This window comes from Carcharodon carcharias, chromosome 9 (assembly GCF_017639515.1).
Source record: "Carcharodon carcharias isolate sCarCar2 chromosome 9, sCarCar2.pri, whole genome shotgun sequence".
Taxonomy (NCBI): Eukaryota; Metazoa; Chordata; class Chondrichthyes; order Lamniformes; family Lamnidae; genus Carcharodon; species Carcharodon carcharias.
Genome location: NC_054475.1, coordinates 167,762,615 through 167,780,353, shown reverse-complemented (window position 1 = coordinate 167,780,353; position 17,739 = coordinate 167,762,615). Strand labels below are relative to the sequence as shown.

At 44.4% G+C, this 17,739-nt stretch overlaps 1 protein-coding gene across 2 annotated transcripts in view; it reads right to left on the bottom strand.

The window, feature by feature from the left end:
• Window positions 1-17,739, bottom strand: part of mcf2a (MCF.2 cell line derived transforming sequence a) — a 204,617-nt gene that overhangs the window by 74,219 nt on the left and 112,659 nt on the right. For both annotated transcript variants that reach the window (XM_041196456.1, XM_041196457.1), the window contains exons 10-11: window positions 7,736-7,855; window positions 4,482-4,673 (exon numbers count right to left, since the gene is read on the bottom strand). In XM_041196456.1, coding sequence (XP_041052390.1) covers window positions 4,482-4,673; window positions 7,736-7,855 — 312 coding nt within the window. The remainder of the gene's footprint in view (window positions 1-4,481; window positions 4,674-7,735; window positions 7,856-17,739) is intronic.

Below are 17,739 nucleotides of genomic sequence, written 5' to 3'. Positions count from 1 at the left end.
AATTAATTGAACTTAAACCCCACCAGCTGTTGTATTAAAGGATCTGAACCCATGCCCCTGCATTGTTAGTCCAATGACATTACAACTATGGCACCATATCCCAAGAATGCACTACCTGATTGGGCAATTAGGGCTACAGATTCAATAAGAACATTCAAAAGGGAATTGGCTAAACACTCAAAGCAGACACGAATGCAGGGCAATGGGGAAAGGGTGGGAGAATAGGGTAACTGAATTGTTCTTTGAAAGAGGTGGTGTAAACCTGATGGACCGAATGAATTCTTTCTTAGCTCTACCATTAGACGATTCTAAGGGTTTATACAAAGTTAGCTGTCTGCTATTGAAAGGGTTAAACCCTGCTTTACAATAGAGGATGTTAAAGGATTTTATTTCAGATCTCCAGCATCCACAGTATTTTGCTTTTATTTTATGTTAAATAATTTGTTTGCTAACATCACAACAACAACTATTTACATAGCGCTTTCAACATAGTAAAATATCCCAAGGTGCTTCACAGGGGCAGAATCTGTTAATAAACTGACACTGAGCCACACAGAGAGATATCAGGACAGGTGACTAAATGGTTGGTCAAAGAGGTAGGCTTTAAAAAACAACAAGGGAGGAGAGAGAGGCAAGGATAGGATCAGAGAGGTTTGGTGTGGGGGGTGGATTACAGACTTATAGCCGAGACAGATGGGAGCACAGCCACCAATGTTGGGGCAAGGGTAGTGAGGGATGCACAAGAGGGCAGATTGGGTGTAAGGTAGGCACCAACAATGGTTTCTAAGTTCAAGAAGTACAGTTGGCAAATAAGAGGATCATTCTATTAATAATAAATTAGAACACTTGACATGATTCAACATTGCAGTCATTTTCTTGGAAGGTTAGTGGCCTCTCAGTGAAAGAAGAAATATTTCAAAAACAAAAGGCTCTTCACACTCATTGAAAAATCAGGCTGGACCACAGTGCCTAGTGGATAGGTCAACAGGAAGGCAACATCAATGTAGACAGATGATTCAGGACCATCCCAATGAACCACAACTCTCTACTGACAGCTGCTGTGCCAAAGTATAAGGCCTTAGGGTTTCCAACATGTCTGCTAAGGTTGTGGGAGTGGAGTGAGGAGAATTCCAATAAATTTCCCAGCCCACATCTTTTATGAGGAGCTTCTTGGTATCAGTCTGACTGTCAATACTGCCAACCTTTTCCTTTCATATTTGCTCAAGGGATGTGGGCAGCGCTGTCTAGGCCAGCATTTATTGCCTAGCCCAAATTGCCCACAAGAAGGTGGTGGTGAGCTGCCTTCTTGAACCGCTGCAGTGCTGTTAGGGAGGATTTTGACCCAGCACCAGTAAGGGAGCTGTGACATATTTCTAAGAAAGGGTGGTGTGTGGCTTGAGGGTGCAGGTGGTGGTGTACTCGTGCATCTGCTGCCCTTGTGCTTCTAGGTGGCAGAGGAAGCGGGTTTGAAAGGTGCTGTTGAAGGAGCCTTGGTGAACTCCTGCAGTGCATCTTGTATATGGTACACACTACAGCTACTGTGCAGGAGTGGTGAAGGTGGTGCCAAACAGACGGGCTGCTTTGACCTGGATAGTTTCAAGCTCCTTGAGTGTCATTGGAGCTGCACTCATCCAGGCAAGTGGGGAGTATTCCATCACACTCCTGACTTGTGCCTTGAAGATGGTGGACAGATTTTGGGGAGTCAGCAGGTGAGTTACTCACCACAGGATTCCCAGCCTCTGACTTGCTCCTGTAACCACAATATTTATACGCTGGTCCAGTTCAGTTTCTGGTCAATAGTAACCCCCAGGAAGCTGGGATTCAGTTAGGAATTCAGCGATGGTAATACCATTGAATGAGAAGGGGAGATGGTAGATTCTCTCTTGTTGGAGATGGTCGTTGCCTGGCATGAATGTTACTTGCCACTTGTCAGCCCAAGCCTGGATATTGTCCAGGTCTTGCTGCTTATGGACATGGACTGCTTCAGTATCTGAGGAGTCGCAAATGGTGCTGAACATTGTGCAATCATCAGCGAAAAAAAACACTTCTGAAGTTACGATGGAAGGAAGGACATTGATGAAGCAGCTGAAAATGGCTGGGCCGAGGACACTACCCTGAGGAACTCCTGCAGTGATGTCCTGGGACTAAGATGACTGACCTCCAACAACCGCAACCATCTTCCTTTGTGCTAGGTATGACTCCAACCAGTGGAGAGTTGTCCCCTGATTCCCATTGACTCCAATTTTACTAAGGCTCCTTGATGCCACACTTGGTCAAATGCGGCCTTGATGTCAAGGGCAGTCACTCTCACCTCACTTCTTGAGTTTAGTTCTTTTGTTAATTTTTGGACCAAGGCTGTAAAGAGGTCAGGAGCTGAGTGACTCTGGTGGAACCCAAATTGAGCATAGTGAGCAGGTTATTGCTGAGTAAGTGCCGCTTGATAGCACAGTCGATGACACCTTGCTGATGATCGAGTGTAGACTGATGAAGTGGTAATTCAATGGGTTGGATTTGTCCCGCTTTTTGTGTACAGGACATACCTGGGCAATTTTCCACATAGCCGGGTAGATGCCAGTGTTGTAGTTGTACCGGAACAGCTTGACTAGGGGGCGCGGCAAGTTCTGGAGCACAAGTCTTCAGTACTATTATCAGAATGTCATCAGGGACCACAGCCTTTGCTGTATCCAGTGTCTTCAGCTCTTTCTTGATATCACGTTGGATGAATTGAATTGGCTGAAGACTGGCATCCATGATGCTGGGGACCTCCGGAGGAGGCTGAGATGGATCATCTTCTTGGTACATCCGGCTGAAGATTGTTGCAAATGCTGCAGCCTTATCTTTAGCACTGATATGCTGGGCTCCTCCATCATTCAGTATAGGGATAACAAAAATAAAAATACCTGGAAAAACTCAGCAGGTCTGGCAGCATCTGCGGACAGGAACACAGTTAACGTTTTGAGTATTCAGTATAGGGATATTTGTGGAGCCTCGTTCTCCAGTGAGTTGTTTAATTGTCCACCACCGTTCACGACTGGATGTGGCAGAACTGCAGAACTTAGATCTGATCCGTTGGTTGTGGGATCACTTAGCTCTCTCTATCACTTGCTGCTTATGCTGCTTTGCATTAAGTAGACCTCTGTTGTAGCTTCACCAGGTTATCACCTCATTTTTAGGTATGTCTGGTGCTGCTCCTGGCATGTCCTCCTGCAGTCTTCATTGAACCACGATTGATCCCCAGGCTTGATGGTAATAGTAGAGTGGGGGATATGTCAGACCATGAGGTTACAGATTGTGTTTGAGTACAATTCTGCTGCTACTGATGGCCGACAGCGCCTCATGGATGCCCAGTCTTAAGTTGCTAGATCTGTTCAAAATCTATCCAATTTAGTACAGTGGTAATGCCACTCAACATGATGGAGGGTATCCTTGATGTGAAGATGGGACTTCGCCTCCACAAGAAATGTGCAGTGGTCAGTCCTACTGATACTGTCAATGGGCAGATGCATCTTCAGCAGGCAGGTTGTTGAGTATGAGGTCAAGTAGGTTGTTCCCACTTGCTGGTTCCCTCATCTGCTGCCGCAGACCCAATCTAACAGCTACGTCATTAGGACTTGGCCAGCTTGATCAGTAGTGGCTACTCTTGGTGATGGACATTGAAGCCCCCCCACCCAGAGTACATTCTGTGCCCTTGCCACCCTCAATGCTTCCTCCAAATAGCGTTGAAAATGCAGGAGTACTGATTCATCAGCTGAGAGCTTGGGGGGGGGGGTGGGGGGGGGGGGTGGCTGTGCGGTGGTGGGGGCAGTAGGTGTAATAAGCAGGAGGTTTCCTTGCCCATGTTTGACCTAATGCCATGAAGTCTCATGGGGTCCACAGCTGATGTTGCGGCCTTCCAAGCCAACTCCCTCTCAACTATATACCACTGTGCCAACACCTCTGGTGGGTCTGTCCTGATGGTGGTGTCTGGAACATGATCTGTAAGGTATGTTTCCATAAGTATGGCATGTCAGGTTGTTGCTTGACTAGTCTGTGGGACAGCTCTCCTAATTTTTGCACAAGCCTCCAGATATTAGTAAGGGGGACTCTGCAGGGTCAACAGGGCTGGATTTGCCATTTTCATTTCTGGTGCCTAGTTCAATCCCAGGTGGACTGTCCGGTTTCATTCCATTTGGCCTTCATAGCGGTTTGTTACAACTGAGTGGCTTGCTTGGCTATTTCACAGGGCAGTTAACAGTCAACCACATTGCTGTGGGGTCTGGGGTTTCATGTAGGCCAGACCAGGTAAAGGTGGCAGATTTCCTTCCCTATACCTGTCTCTTTGCTCATACATTCTATTGCAGATACTGGGTGAAGCTGAGGTCTAAACTTGGATCTCCTAGACAGTCCAAACAACTAAGCTTGCAGGCACTCAATAGATTTTAATGTTGATGCAGATAAGCTAAAGGACGGGCTGTAATAAATAAAACTCCGAGATAACTTACCTGCTGCAGCTGGGTGTGCAGTTCCAGTGATTTGTTAAGGGTGATGTATTTGCTCCTCATTTCATCAACTAAGTCATCACAGCAATGACGGAGCTCGTTACATTTCTCACGGATTAAATCCTCTGCATAATGGCGATTGGCAATCAACTGGTTACCTTGCGAGACCAGAACCTGGGCGTTCCCAATTAATTCCTGTGAAGAACACACTCTGTTTAAATTGTTAGAAAGCATCAGCAGCAATTGGTCCTCTGGTGATAGTTGGACCATCATTTGATTCTACATGAACGTAGAGTAATATAGCACAGGAGGAGCCAATTCAGCTCATGTCCCTGTGCCAACAATTTGAATGAGCTATCCAATTAATCCCACTCCCCTGTTCTTTCTCCATAGCCTTGCAACCAAGAAAGGAAAAAAAAAGTTTGGACCAGTGCTCTTTTTCCCAGTTTTTACTGTGTTCCATTTTGAGATATACAAGACCAGTTTGAACCAGTTTGCTCCTATTTCTCAGTTTTCACTGCTTTTCCTTCCGGAAAATTTTCCCCTCTTCAGGATTTATCCAATCCTCTTTTGGAAGTTACTGTTAGCTCACTTCCCTCACGCTTTCTGGCAGAACATTCCAGATTATATTAACCTAATCTACGCCAATTTTCCTCACTCTAAACGAGCAAGTTTCGATAATGTTTCTGTCCGGTTTTGAACTGAGGACCTTTCCCGTGTTAGACGAATGTGACCATTACACTAAAGAAACAACTGACTTAAAAAGGAACTCAACTGAAAGACAGCAGCTTTCTCTTAGTGGTGTATGGCATGTTCACCTTGACTTTCATGCTTAAGCTCTGGAGTGGGAGTTGAACCCAGTACCTTGTGACTCAAAGCAAGAGTGCCACCAACTGAGCCACCGCTTTCTGAGGTTATGAACACAGGTAGGACCCTGAGTTACTATCAATTTAGTGAGCAGGTGTAAAAGATCACTGTGCATAACTGATCAGTGCAGAGGGGGTATTGTCATTAGACTAGTATTCCCGAGACCCAGGATAATCCTCTGGGAACCTGGGTTCAAATCCCACCAAAGCAAATGGTGAAAATTGAGTTCAATACGTTTTTTAAAAGTCTGATGATGACTATGAAACAATTGTTGTTAAAAAAACAAGTAGCTACCAGCACTGAGAGAGATTGGGTTAGAGAGATTGTGAAATAAACTCTGCAATAAACCAAGAGCAAAAAAAAAGTAACAGCTCACCTATAAATTCCAAGTCAGGTTACAAGAGGATTGTATATGAAGCCTATTGGATAGTTAGGGGGAAATACAATGAATGTACTGAATGCACACGTTCAAAAAGCTCTGCATCACAGAGGTTTGTTAAAATGTTAGCGTTTAGAGTAGGGGAAATATAATTGGATTAATCAAAAGCTGATTGACAGACAGTTCCTTCACTGTCGCTGGGTCAAAATCCTGGAACTCCCTCCCTAACAGCACTGTGGGTGTATCTACACCTCAGGGACTGCAACTGCTCAAAAAGGCGGCTCACTACCACCTTCTCAAGGGCAACTAGAGATGGGTGATAAATGCCGGTCCAGCCAGCGACACCCATACCCCGTGAAAGAATAAAGATAAAGATTTAAGTTGAATGGATGTTACCTGAAGTGGAGAAATGTTGGAACTGCAATGTTACAGGGGTTCTTGTTTACTTTTGTCCCCAATACTTTACATTGATGTGGGCCTGGGTATCAGAATCCCAAATCCAAAATTTGAAATAAACACGGACTGTGAGAATTTGAAAACAGACTGAAGGATTGCAAAAGGGGAAGGTTTGGCAGAAACAATAGGGAGATGCAATTAAATGTGGATCGGTATCGGAATATACCCAGAAATGTATACTTAACAGAAAGACAATGAAGAATATGGATAAACTGAGGGGCCTCAGGGCTCAAATCCACATAGACCTGTAGATAAAAATGGAATTTGGGGTTTTATAAATAGGAGCATAAAATGCAGGAATGAATAAACTGAGCATTTGTTATGATAAGTTGGAATATCTGGTGCATTTTCTTCTCTCCCTAGAGATGAGATTAAGAGGAGACCAGATAAAGAAATACAAAAGGATGGACATGAAGAAACTGTTTCCCCTTTTGTGGGTGAATTGTGGGTGAATCCAGAACAAGAGGTTGGGGGAATAATTGGAAAATAGCTAAAAAAAAAGGTCAAATAAAGCATTTGGGAGGAATTTTGGAGAATAATGAGAATGTGGAACTTGCAGCCATTGGAAAGGTTGAAACAGCAGGTACTGGTGCATTTCAAAGGCTTCATGGAGATATGAGAGAGAATAGGGGGATATGGTCATACAAACAATGAATTAGGAGCAGGAGTAGGCCATTCAGCCCCTTGAGCCTGCTCTGCCATTTGATAAAATCATGGCTGATTTGATTGTGGCCTCAACTCTACTTTTCTGTCTGCCCCCTATGCCCTCTGACTCCCTTGTTGATCAAGAATCTAACTCACTCAGCCTTAAAAATATTCAGTGACCCAGCCTCCACAGCTCTCTGGGAAAGAGAGTTCCACAGACTAACAACTCTCTGAGAGAAAAAAAATTCTTCTGATCTCCATCTTAAATGGGAGATCCCTTATTTTTAAACAGTGTCCCCTAGTTCTAGTCTCTCCCACAAGGGGAAACATCCCTTCACCATCCACCCTGTCAAGTCTTCAGGATCTTATATGTTTCAATAAGATCACCTCTCATTCTTTTAAACTCCAAGAGATACGGATTCAACCTGTCCAATTTTTCCTCATGAGAAAACCACTTCATCCCAGGAATGAGTCGAGTGAACCTTCTCTGAACTGCTTCGAATGCTATTATATCCTTTCTTGGTCATGAGATTTGAGATATGGTTTCACCAACACTCTATACAATTGTAGCATAACTTCCCTACTTTTATACTCCATTTCCCTTGCAATAAACAACAGCATTCCATTTGCCTTCCTCACTTTACCTGCAGGATAACTTGTTGGGATACATGTACCAGGACATCCAGATCCTTCTGCACTGCAGGATTCTTCAATCTTTCTCCATTTAAATAAAACAGGTCGGGTCAGAGAAGGTCCATGTGGAACATAAAAACCAGCACGTGCTGGCTGGGCTGAATGGTCTGCCTCTGCTGTACATTATATGAAATCTCATTGATTTCTACTGATTAATATTTACAGGGTTTGGCTCTGTTCAATTGAACTGTCGGCTGTAGTGGCTATGTTACTTTACCTGAGATTGTTCATCAAGGTTACTCAATTCTCGAAGAGCTTGTTTGGAGTGAGTTACACTGTTGCCAGTTTCTGGGATGTCTCCTTCCTCAGCTGCTAAAAAATCCAAGGCTGCCTTTACCTGCAGAACCAAATTAAAACTGAACACACTCAGGCAGCAAGACGACATGTGAAAATTGTTGCAAAGGAGAACTAGGGAATTTTTCCCTATTTTTAAGTAGTTAACTTCAAATATTTCCCATGAGTATATACCAGATCACCTAGTAATGTGGTGAGTTAAAGTATGTGCTACTTTATAGCAACAGGGCTGTCTTACCAACATAAAAAACTGGCTCAGTGGGAGGAAACAAATGCTTTTACAACTGGAAGGCTGTTTCCAGTGGGGTTCTGCAGAGCTCAATACCAGGTCCCTTGCTTTTTATGGTTTATATTAGTGATTTGGACCTCAATGTAAGGGGGAATGATCAAGAAGCTTGCAGATGACACAAAAATTGGTCGCGCGGTTGATAGCGAGGAGATAGCTGGAGACTGCAGGAGGATATCAATGGACTGGTCAGGTGGGCAGAAAAGTGGCAAATGGAATTCAACCCAGAGAAGCGTGAGGTGATGCATTTGGGGAGTTCAAACAAGGCAAAGGATTAAGCAGTTACTGGGAGGGGTAAAGGAAGTGAGGGACTTTGCAGTGAATGTCCACAGATCCCTGAAGGTAGCAGGACAGGTCAATAAGGTGGTTAAAAGGCTTTCGAAATCCTTTTCTTTATTAGTCGAGGTATAGAATATAACAGCAGGGAGGTTATGCTGGAACTATATAAAACAATGGTTGGGCCACAACTTGAGTACCGTGTGCAATTCTGGTCACTCCATTACAAAAGGGATGTAATGCATGAGAGAGGGTACAGAGGAAGTTTACAAGGATGTTGCCAGGACTGGAAAATTGCAGCTATGAGGGAAGATTGGATAGACTGGGGTTGCTGTCCTTGGAACAAAGGAGGTTGAGGGGAGATTTGATCGAGATGTACAAAATTGTGAGGGGCCTAGATAGAGTGGATGGGAAGGGCTTATTTACTTCAGCAGAGAGGTCAGTAACTAGACGGCATAGATTTAAAGTGACTGGTAGAAAGATTAGAGGGGAGATGAGGAAATATTTTTTTCATCCAGGGGTTTGTGGCATCTGGAACTCACTGCCTAAAAGGGTGGTAGAGGCAGAAGCCCTCAACTCAGTTAAAAAGTATTTGGATATGCACCTCAAGTGCCATAACCTACATGGCTATGGAGCAAATACTGGAAAGTGGGATTAGGCTGGAGGGACTCATTTTTTGGCCGGTGCACACACGATGGGCCAAGTGGACTCTTTCTGTGCTATAAACTTCCTGTGATTTAATAAACAATGTTGGGCAGAAAGAGGAGAACTGGCCCATCAGGCCTTCCACACACTCATTGTGCCTGAAGCGTCATTGGTTTGACACCTCTCAGTCCCTCCACTTCTGCATAATCTCCTGGGAAAGGCAACGAACAGAGGAACAATTTAAGAGACAAATAAGGGAAAAAGAAACTCTGAAAAAAGTAAACAAAATGTGACGGTGGGGGGGTCTTATAGGATGTAAGTGTTACACTTATAGTTCTTTGCTGCTGTACAGGAAGAATCAGGACCAAAGTGTAGTCTTTAGAACATAAGAAATAGGGGCAGGAGTAGGACATTCGGCCCCTCGAGACTGCTTCTCCCGTCAATAAGGTCATGACTGATCTGATATAGCCTTAGCTCCACTTTCCTGCCTTACACCAAAAAACTTGACTTCCTTGTCAATCAAAAATCTGTACAACTCAGCCTTGATTGTGTTAAATGACCCAACCTCCAATGCTCTCTGGGGGAGAGAATTCCAAAGACTAAGGAGTAGAAGTAGAGGCGGGGTTAGAGGCTGGGAGATAATGTGACCAGGATACAGGACAATCATAAGTCATTGCCCATTTTAATTCATATAATGTAACCTTATTTTTAAATCATACTTTGACGATATTGCTGAAAGTTGATAGCAAAAGATGACAATTTGGGAGGTAGGGAAGGAGAGCAGACAGTTTCCCTACAGGGCAAGCTGAGGACCTGGGAGACACAACACTACAGTGCCACCACTGGCAGGAGGGCATAATCACATTGTGACATGTTTACGTTGGCAGTTTTCATTATAAATGTGTAGATAGGCATGTACAATGGAAAATGTTGACACAAATGTGTGACAGAATCGCAGAATCTTTACAGTGCAGAAGGAGGCTATTCAGCCTATCGAGTCTGCACTGGCTCGATGAAGGAGCGTTCTACCTAATCCCACACCCTTACCTCATCCCTGTAACCTTGCACCTTTTTTCTTTTCAGATAGCAAAGCAATTCCCTTTTGAATACCTCGTTCGAACCTGCCTCTACCACCCTTTCAGGAAGTCCGTTCCAGACTCCAAACACCCTCTGGGTAAAAAAAAAAATCCTCACATCACTCCTACTCGTTTCACACATTATTTTGAATCTGTCCCCTCTAGTTCTTGATGTACTCTTGAGTGGGAACAGTTTCTCACTATTTGCCCTGTTCATACCTCTCAGGATCTTGAATACTTTTATCAACAGTGCTCTCAACCTTCTTTTCTCCAAGGAAAACAGACCCAGCCTCTCCAATCTATCCTCATAGCTACAGTTGTTTATCCCTGGAACCATTCTTGTGAATCTCCTCTGTAGTCTCTCCAATGCCTTCGCATCCTTCCCGAAGTATGGCTCCCAGGACTGAATGCAGTGCTCCAGATGAGGCCTAACTAATTTCTTATACAAGTTCAACATGACCTCCTTCCTCTTGTACTCAATGCCCCTATTAATAAAACCTAGGATACCTTGGGCAGGATATTGAGTTTGGCAAGCGGGGGCGGGGCCCACTCGCCAACATGTTAAGTGATGTGGGATGACATGGGGCGGAACTCTCCACGTTACCCCGCATCATTGCAATTTTCAGGTCGGCGGGGGCCCAGCCGAATCAGCTGTGCACCCGCCGACCTATCAATGGCCAATTGAGGCCGTTTAAAAACAAACTGAAGTAGTTAAAGGACCTGCCCATCCAACATTAAGGTTGTCAGGTAGGCCGGGAGCACTGGCGGGCTTCAGAAAAAGCATCAAACCTCATCCACGGGCGGGATGAGGTTTCATGTAGGTTTTTAAAAATTTAATAAAAGTTTAATTAAAAGTGATGAACATGTCCCAACTCATGTGACAGTGTCACATGAGGGGACATGTCAGGGAAATTTTATTTTTCTATTTTTCACATTTTTGAATTCGGCGCCAATCTCCCTGAGGCAGCACTTAGCGAAAGAGCGCATTCTTGGCTTAGGCTTAGGGAATCCCCCCGCCCCATGGGGAGTTCATAGTGCCTCCTTGTGGACGTCACGCTGGGTGGGCCTTAATTGGCCCTCCCGCTTAAAATGGCAGCATGCCACCAATCGGTGGGGGGAAAATTCTTCCCCATATGTTTTACTAACTACTCTCTCAACATGCTCTGCTACCTTCAATGACTTATGTACATACCAACTGAGGTCCCTCTGTTTCTACACAGAGAGTCTAACACTTGACTGACTGATGTCAGCGGTACACCATCAACTGTGTCATATGTTAGCATATCTCATCTGTTAACCCTTTATACTACACTGGGCTTATCTTTACACCCTTTTTTTGAATAGGAGTGTGACATTTGCAATTCTTCAATCCTCTGGCATCAGCCCTGATGGAAGATTGGAAAATTATGGCCAGTGCCTCCACTTGCTTCAGTAACATCGGATGCATCTCATTTGGCCTTACCATCTTTTCAACTTAAAGTACAGACAGCCTATTCAATACAACCTGCTTATCAATTTTTCAAATCCTTCATGTATCTGAACTACTCCTCTTTCACTAGGACCTGGAAAACATCATCTTCCTTGTTTAAGACAGATAAAAATTATTTATTTAATACCTCAGCCATGCCCCCTGCCTCAATGTGCAAATCCCCTTTTTGGTCCCCAATCAACTTCACCCTTCCTTTACATACCCTTTTACTGTTTATACGCCTATAGAAGACTTCTTTGATTCCCTTTAATGTTAGCTGCCAGTCTCTTCTCATACTCTCTATTTACCTCTCTTATTTGCTTTTTCAATTCCCCTCTGAACCTTCTATATTCAGTATGGTGCTCAATCGTATTATCCAACTGACGTCTGTCATAAACACACTTCTTCAGCTTCATCTTAATCTCTATCTCTTTCATCATCCAGCGAGCTCTAGATTTGTTCACCCTAGCTTTCTCTCCCATGGGAATATACTGGGCTTACTGAAACTATCTCTTCATTTAAAGGCAGCCCAAAGTCTTGCCTGCTGATCTTTCATTCCAATTTATCTGGGCCAGATTCATTCTTATCCCACTGGAGCGGGCTTTTCCCCATTTCATTATCCATACTCTGCATTGCTCCTCGTCCTTTTCCATAGCCAACCTAAACTATATGATACAATGATCGCTGTCTCCTAACTGTTCCACTACTGACACTTGATTTACTTGGCCCTATCTCATTCCCAAAAACGAGGTCTAACAATGCCTCCTTTCTCATTGGATTGGAAACATACTACTGTAGAAAATTCTCATGAACACACTTTAGGAACTTGTGCCCCTCTCTGCCCTTTACAATATTACTATCCTAGTCCATATATGGATAATTAAAATCCCCCGTTATAACTACTTGTGCTTCTCAGTAATTTCCTTGCCAATTTATTCCTCTATGTCTTCCCCACCTAGTTGGTGGCCCCTCGACTATACCAAACAACAAAACTGCACCCTTCCTTTTCTATATTTCTTGAACACCTTGTACCTAGGGATATTTAGTACCCAGTCCTGTCCTTCTTTGAGCCAGGTTTCTGTTATCACCACATTGTACTTCCACGGCTATGTGCCACTCACCAATCTTATTTACCACACTGTACACATTTGAGTACATTTACAGTAACCCTAATGTAGACTTTATTACTTTCCCTCTTATGCTGAACCCACTTTATTATTTCCTACTCTCGTACTATCATCTCTCCCAACATTCTTTGCACCTTGATATCCCTCTGTAGTATTACCTCTCGGTTCCCACACCCTGGCCAAGTTAGTTCAAACCCTACCCAATAGCACTTGCAAATTGACATGCAAGAAAATTGGTCCTGGCTCTATTTAGATGCAACCCGTCCATCCTGTGCCATTCCCATCTCCTCCAGAACTGGTCCCAACATCCCTGTAACCTAAAGCCCTCCCTCCTGCACCATCTTTCCAGTCACGCATTCATCTGCTTTATCCTCCTATTTCAATACTCACTTGATTATTGTACCGGGAATATTCCGGAGAGTGCTACTTTACACCTCCTGCATGTGAATTTCCTACCCAGCTCCCTAAACTCTGACTGCAGGGCCACATCCCTCTTTCTACCTATGCCGTTGGTACAATGTAGACCATGAATGCAGGCTGGTCACCCTCCCTTCTCAGGGTGTTCGGCAGCTGGTCAGTGACATCCTTGGCTCTGGCACCAGGGAGGACACATACCATCCTGGATTCAGGTCTGCAGCTGCCTGAACAATGATCTGCTCCCCTACCTATCAAATCTATAACTATTGCTCTTCCTGTCTTCTTTGTGCCCCCCTGTACAGCTGAACCAGCCATGGTCCCATGAGCTTGGCTCTGGCTGCACTCCCCCCAGGTGAATCATCATTTTCATCAGTACTCAGAACTGAATACTGTTTGGAGAGTGAGATACACTTAGGGGGTCTCCTGCACTACCTGCCTGCTTCTTCTTGATTGTCTGACGGTCACCCATTTCCCTCTCTCCCTGTAGGTTCTTAAGCTGCAGGGTGACTACTTCTAGAAACATACTATCCACAAAGCTCTCAATGGCAAAGAGACGCCGCAATGATGCCAGCTGCTGTTCAAGCTCTGAAACCCAGAGCACGAGCTGCTGTAGCTGAACATATGGTTATCCAGGCACAGCAAATGTCCTGGAGTCCCCACATGTAATAAGTTACGCCCCCAGGGTCGGAACTGCCCCACCTTTCCTCTATCTATTAGCTAATAAAATTTGTACAGTCATAGAGGTCTACAGCACAGAAAAAGGCCCTTCGGCCCATCGAGTCGGCGCCAGTCAAACAAGTACCTAACTTTTCTAATCTCATTTTCCAGCACTAGGCCCATAGCCTTGTATGTCATGGCATCGCAAGTGCACATCCAAATACTTCTTAAATGTTATGAGGGTTTCTACCTCTACCATCCTTTCAGGCAGTGAGGTCCAGATTCCCACCACCCTCTGGGTGAAAAGATTCTCTCTCAAATCCATTCTAAACCTCCTGCCCCTTACCTTAAATCTATGCCCCCTGGTTACTGATCCCTACAGAAGGGAAAGTAGAAGGAAAAAGTTCCTTCCTGTGTACCCTATCCAAGTCCCTCATAATTTTATACACCTCAATCATGTCCCCCCTCAATCTCCTCTGCTCCAGGGAAAATAACCCCAATCTATCCAATCTCTCCTCATAACTAAAACAACTTACATCCTGGTAACTCTCCTCTGCACTCTCTCTTGTGCGATCACATCCTTCCTAGAATGCGGACTCCAGAACTGCACACAATACTCTAGCTGTGGCCTAACCAGCATTTTATACAGTTCCAGCATAACCTCCCTGCTCTTATATTCTATGCCTCGGCTAATAAAGGCAAGTATCCCATATGCTTCATATTCTTAACCACCTTATCTACTTGTCCCACTGCCTTAAGGGACCGGTGGACATGCACGCCAAGGTCCCTCTGATCCTCGGTACTTCCCAGGGTCCTACCATTCATCGTGCATTCCCGTAACTTGTTTGTCCTGCCCAAGTGCATCACCTCACACTTATCCGGAATAAATTCCATTCGCCACTGATCAGCCCATCTGACCAGCCCATCTATATCCTCCTGTAATCTAAGGCTATCCTCCTCACTATTTACCACCCCACCAATTTTCGTGTCATCTGTGAACTTACTGATCAACCCATCTATATTTAAGTCTAAATCATTTGTATATACCACATTAGCAAGGGACCCAACACTGATCCCTGTGGACACAGGCATCCAGTCACAAAAACATCCCTCGACCATCACCCTCTGCTTCCTGCCACTCAGCCAATTCTGGATCCAATTTGCCAAATTGCCTTGGATCCCATGGGCTCTTACCTTTGTTATCAGTCTCCCATGCGGGACCTTATCAAAAGCCTTGCTGAAGTCCAAGTAGTCTATGTCAAATGCATTACCCTCATCTACACACCTGGTCACCTCTTCGAAAAATTCAATCAAATTGGTCAGACATGACCTCCCCTTAACAAAACCATGCTGACTGTCCTTGATTAATCCCTGCATCTCCAAGTGTGGATTAATTCTGCCCCTCAGAATTGCTTCCAATAGTTTCCCCACCACTGAGGTTAGACTGACTGGCCTGTAGTTCCCTGGTTTATCCCTTCCTCCCTTCTTGAATAACGGTACCACATTGGCTGTCCTCCAGTCCTCTGGCACCTCTCCTGTGGCCAAAGAGGTATCGAAAATTATTGCAAGCACCCCTGCTATCTCCTCCCTCGCCTCATTCAACAGCCTGGGATACATTGCATCCGGACCTGGAGATTTATCTACTTTTAAGCCTGCCAGATCACTCAGAACCTCCTCCCTTTCTATGCTAATTTCTTTAATTATATCACAGTCCTTCTGCCTGATTTCCATACCCACGTCATCCCTCCCACTTGTGAACACCAGCACAAAGTATTCATTTAGAACCCTACCTACGTCTTCCGGCTCCACACACAAATTACCATTATGGTCCTTAATGGGCCCAACTCTTTCCCTAGTTATCCTCTTACTCTTAATGAACTTGTAAAATAACTTCGGATTTTCCTTTATTTTACCTGCCAATGTTTTTTCACGCCCCCTTTTTGCTCTCCTAATTTCCTTTTTAAGTTCCTCCCTACACATTCTATACTTCTCTAGGGCTTCCGCTGTTTTGAGCCCTCAGTATCTGCCATAAGCCTCCCTTTTTCTCTTTATCCAATCCTGTATATCCCTCGACATCCAAGGTTCCCTGGATTTGTTGGTCCCACCCTTTATCTTTACTGGAATATGTTGGCCCTGTACTCTCCCTATTTCTATTTTGCATGAATCCCACTGCTCTGACACAGATTTACCTATAAGTAACTGCTCCCAGTCCACTCTGGCCAAATTATATCTGATCTTATTAAAGTCGGCCTTCCCCCAATTTAGAACTCTGATTTCTGGCCCATCCTTGTCCTTTTCCATAACAACTTTGCATCTAACGGAGTTATGATCACTATCTGCAAAATGCTCCCCCACTGATACCTCTAACACTTGCCCAGCTTCATTCCCTAAAATTAAGTCCAGGACTGCCCCCTCTCTTGTAGGACCTTCTGCGTACTGGCTTAAAAAGCTCTCCTGGATGCATTTTAAGAATTCTGCTCCCCCTAAACCTATCACACTATGACTAACCCAGTTAATGTTGGGGAAGTTGAAATCCCCCATTACTACCCTATTATTTTTACACTTCCCTGAAATTTGCCTACATATCTGCTCTCCTATTTCTCTCTGACTGTTTGGGGGCCTATAAAACACTCTCAGCAATGTGATTGCTCCTTTTTTGTTTTTCAGTTCTATCCATATGGCTTCATTTGAGGAGCCTTCTAAGATGTCATTCCTCCTTACTGCTGTAATTGATTCCTTGATCAATATTGCGGTACCCCCTCCTCTTTTGCCTCCTTCCCTGTATCGTCTGAAAACCCTATATCCTAGAATATTGAGCTGCCAATCCTGCCCCTCTCTCAACCATATCTCTGTGACACCAATGACATCATACTTCCATGTGTTAATTTGTGCCCTCAACTCATGTGCCTTATTCGTCAGACTCCTTGCATTAAAATAAATACCATCCAACCTCCAAAGGACAAAAGGATTCCTTGGGTTAAGGTGCTTAATTGGGGGAAGGCTAATTATATCAATATTAGGCAGGAACTGAGGAATCTAGACTGGAGGCGGATGTTTGAGGGCAAATCAACAACTGACATGTGGGGGGGCTTTCAAACGTCAGTTGATAAGAATTGAGGACCCGCATGTTCCTGCTAGGATGAAGGATAAGCATGGCAAGTTTCAGGAACCTTGGATAATAAAGGATATTGTGAGATTAGTCAGATACAAAAAGGAAGCATTCGTCAGGGCTAGAAGGCTGGGAACAGATGAAGCCCATGGAGAATATAAAGAAAGTAGGAAGAAACTTAAGCAAGGAGTCAGGAGGGCTAAAAGGGGTCATGAAAAGACATTGGCAACCAGGATTAAGGAAAATCCCAAGGCCTTTTATACATATGTAAAAAGCAAGAGGGTAGACAGGGAAAGGTTAGGCCCACTCTGGGACAGAGGTGGGAATCTGTGTGTGGAGCCGGAAGAAATGGGAGAGATACTAAATGAATACTCCTCATCAGTATTCACCAAAGAGAAGGACTTAGCAGTCGATTTGTCTAGGGAAGAGTGTGTAGATAGCCTGGATCATGTTGAGATCAAAAAAGAGGTGTTAGGCATCTTGAAGAATATTAAGGTGGATAAGTCCCCAGGGCCTGATGGGATCTACCCCAGAGTACTGAGGGAGGCAAGGGAGGAGATTGCTGGGGCCTTGACAGAAATCTTTGTATCCTCATTGGCTATGGGTGAGGCCCCAGAGGACTGGAGAATGGCCAATGTTGTTCCATTGTTTAAGAAGGGTAGCAGGGATAATCCATGAGATTACAGGCCAGTGAGCCTTACGTCAGTGGTAGGGAAATTATTGGAGAAGATTCTCCGTGACAGGATTTACTACCATTTGGAAGCAAATGGGCGTTTTAGTGAGAGGCAGCATGGTTTTGTGAAGGGGAGGTCGTGTCTCACTAACTTGATCGAGTTTTTCGAGGAAGTGACAAAGATGATTGACAA